Source organism: Triplophysa rosa, linkage group LG21 (assembly GCF_024868665.1).
Source record: "Triplophysa rosa linkage group LG21, Trosa_1v2, whole genome shotgun sequence".
NCBI classification, from domain to species: domain Eukaryota; kingdom Metazoa; phylum Chordata; class Actinopteri; order Cypriniformes; family Nemacheilidae; genus Triplophysa; species Triplophysa rosa.
In genome coordinates, this window is record NC_079910.1 from 4,226,992 (window position 1) to 4,230,354 (window position 3,363).

A 3,363-nucleotide genomic window follows, 5' to 3' on the forward strand; every position below is an offset into this window, starting at 1 on the left:
TGTCCCGTATGGATTTGTTTATCTCCTCGTGCTTGTTCTTCTGCTTTGCTGGCTTTGACGCATAAATGAGGAGACAGCGAAGGGTCACGTCTTTTTTGTATTTTCTGATGCACGTAAACCATGTTTCTCTTTGATATCTCAATTTAAATACATAATATTTATATATGTACATTCATAGAAAATGACGAAGTTGAAATGTTGTTTCTGTATTTTCACAGTTCTATAGCATATGTCCCAAAGGCCGAAGAGTCAGCGAGTATGGTAGGCTATTGTGTGCATATTTTAAATTAAATTAAAGGTAAGATGGCAGGTTTGGCGGAACGCTGAACGGATGTTCTTCATTCATGTTTTTTGAACAGAGGTAAATATCGGACTTTCTGGACGGAAGGATGTAGGCTGATGGGGAAAGTACAAAACATCAAGTATGCATGTGGTTATTTGACTTGGATTTACTGACAAACTTCTTCTCCTTCACTCTGCGGTTTTGGAACCAAATGGTAACCTGACGTTCTGAGAGATTGGTTGTAGCAGAGATGCGCCGTCTCTTGTCTTTGGTGATAAATTTGCTTGCTGCGTACTCTTTTTCCAGTTCCTTCAGTTGTATCTTGGTATAGGGAACACGCTTTTTGCGTCCTCGGCGATAACTGCTGACTTCAGGCTGCAACGGAACAACATCTGAAAAATAAATGAATAAAATGTTAAATACACGGAAATATTATTATAGCTGCCAAATGATAATCTGTCAAAGAGACGATTCCATCGCCTTTAAGGGTCAGCTCAAATTTTGTGTAAAGCATCCAACTGTTGCATCAAATGTCTCGGATAGATCTAATCGTTAACAAAAAAAACGTCAAACAACTTCACAGAAATTTTAAAATTAAGTAAATGAGTTACGATTCGTCTACCACGTATACAGGTATACACACATTTTTCACTTGGTGAACAGAAGTAGTTATGCGAGGAAAGTATGAAACACCTTTCTTGTGTCAAAAAACTACAAACATACACATATGAAAAGTTTTTTTAACGTTGTGTGAAATGGCTTTTAACAAACAAGGATATAAATATAAGCAAACAGTGGATGCAAGAGGTTTGCGAAAACAGAACCATTCTCATAAGTAAAGCAAAAGTGTATACATTGCAATGACAAGTGTTTCACTAGTAAATACACCCATTCTGTTACGGTGCCATACCATTATGTAAAAACACGTCTGTTATTCTATGTCCTAACATCGACCAACACATTCAAAAAGAACTTGTCCTGACAAAGTAAAATGAGATGAAGGTTGTTGGATTTATCTGCCAAACTGACATACACCGTAAAATGAATGTGAGTGTGTTTTAGCTATTATAAATAATAGACATGCCCACTGCCATTCTGTCTTCAACATGCCATTATTGCCTTATAGCCCCAAACAGACACATTTCCAAAAACAGAAAATAAGTGGTTTGGGCCATGCATCAACGCAGCATTTTAATAAGTGCAGAAAAGGCATTAACATTAAACACAAATTAATTTAGGCTCTATGTAGGTCTAGTTATTTGAATAAATAAAGGCAATTGATGTATGTGTTCCTTTTAGGGGGAAGGGTTGCTAAACGAGTCAGGGGCGTGTGGTGGTGACAAGCTTTCACTACAACCACTAATGCCACAGTATATTGAGATCACCAGAGATATTACAATGGATATTGTTTGCCTGGAGGTGCCACAATCTGATTAACAATACGGAATGACGGAGGGGCATGATATTTGCTCATTTATATATTGCCACGCAGGAGCAAAGCTAAACAGTTAACAGCTCCTGACATTTGCAACATATCCACTTTAAATTTTGAAGCACCTTGGTCACTTGTCAAAGACTCTAACATTACTAGCGGATGAACAAATAGAAGAGCAAAGGTAGCAGTATTGCCCTGCGTGACTGTAGCTTAAGACATCCTTTGACACGATAATGTCCGAGTTAATATATGACTAAGCTCCCTGATACGTCACTCAAACATTGTACTATTTTATGCGAGGCTGTAAACACGATACATATTCTAACTTAACTGTTTTATTATTGCCAAATTTAGGTTTTGGTCAAACCCTTTTTCTGGAAGGCCGATTGAACATTTACTAATAAAGAGGCAAGCACAGGTCAAAACTGAAACCAGTAAATTACACTTTTGACAGGTTCATGAAAACCTTGTGTATGTGTCATCACAATCTATTATGTGGGTTTTGAAATAATTACATTGTTTGACAGCTGCTGACATTCAGCCAAGAAAACAGAGAAACAAATTTCAATATGGCGAATACTTGAGAATAATTTACAGTACGTGAAATGTACACTATAACCTTATAGAATATTCTTTTTTTTTCTCTTTTAAATTCATGTGGTTTGCAAGTTTAAAAGTTTCACAGCTATAGTAAGACCAACCTGGAAACGGAGATTTCCAAAGATGAGAAGACTGTGTTTGATCCTTCGAACAGTACACCTGCCCATCCCAGCCATTCGATAGTGCCCAGTGTTGATAGCCCTCCATGGGGATCAATGCATCGTGACGTGGCTCTGGATGTGCGCTAATACTGGGAACCACCGACATGTCAAGATATCCTGGAACTGCCTGGTACGAGCTGGCAAAGCTCGGGTAGAAAGCAAACTCCTTTGCCCTACTGGAGAGCTCCTCCGTGGGCAAACTGGTGCTCGGCTCGGCATACTTCTCTGCAGGGTGGTAAGAACACGGTTTCTGCTGCAAATTCACGTTGTGCGAGTGGGATAATCTGCAACCGTAGTAGGGGTTTCCAAAGGGGTAGCCGTAACTCAGAGAAGCGCTGGATGACGTCTGAGGAGCGGGGCACTGTCGCCCAGTGTCAGGGGAAGATATATCCGAGTACACGGATCCCTGGTGAGTCGCTATGGTGCCGGAATGTCGCCCCAACGCGGGGTGTGAGATCAGGTCCCTGCAATGAGTCGCAGGGCAATTCCCGCTTAATCCCTCCATAATTTGGTTTTTATTCTGATTATTTTCATTCGGGCTTTTTTCATACAGGTACATCAAGGTGTCCGCCCAGCGTGGATGCAGGACCAGCGAAGTCGTCATATCACGAGCTGCCGATGCTTTTTAAAAGTCGCCTACTCCAAGACCGATACCTCATTTCCAACTAGATTTTACGCACGCGCATGCGCACCATAAAATACATGTGTCCAGTTCATTAAAGAGCAGACACGTGATATGCTAACTAGTCCGAAGAGACAGGGGTTGTGGGTGGGAAGAAATATCCCTTTAAACAACTACTGGCTCACGTTTCACGCCTGGCTTGTAAGGCTTTCAGTGCTCGGGCATTGGCTGAGAGTGTCCGAGAGAGTCGTTCTTAAAGGCA

The 3,363-nt window shown here is 40.9% G+C and overlaps 1 protein-coding gene across 1 annotated transcript; it reads right to left on the reverse strand.

Annotated features, from left to right (window-relative positions):
- Positions 1–228: 228 nt before the first annotated feature.
- hoxc13a (homeobox C13a) lies at positions 229–3,083 on the reverse strand. Its single transcript, XM_057319673.1, has 2 exons — positions 2,420–3,083; positions 229–675 (listed from the first exon to the last, which is right to left on the reverse strand). The coding sequence occupies exons 1-2, from the start codon at positions 3,081–3,083 to the stop codon at positions 419–421; spliced, it is 921 nt and encodes a 306-aa protein (XP_057175656.1). The 3' UTR covers positions 229–418.
- Positions 3,084–3,363: the final 280 nt, after the last annotated feature.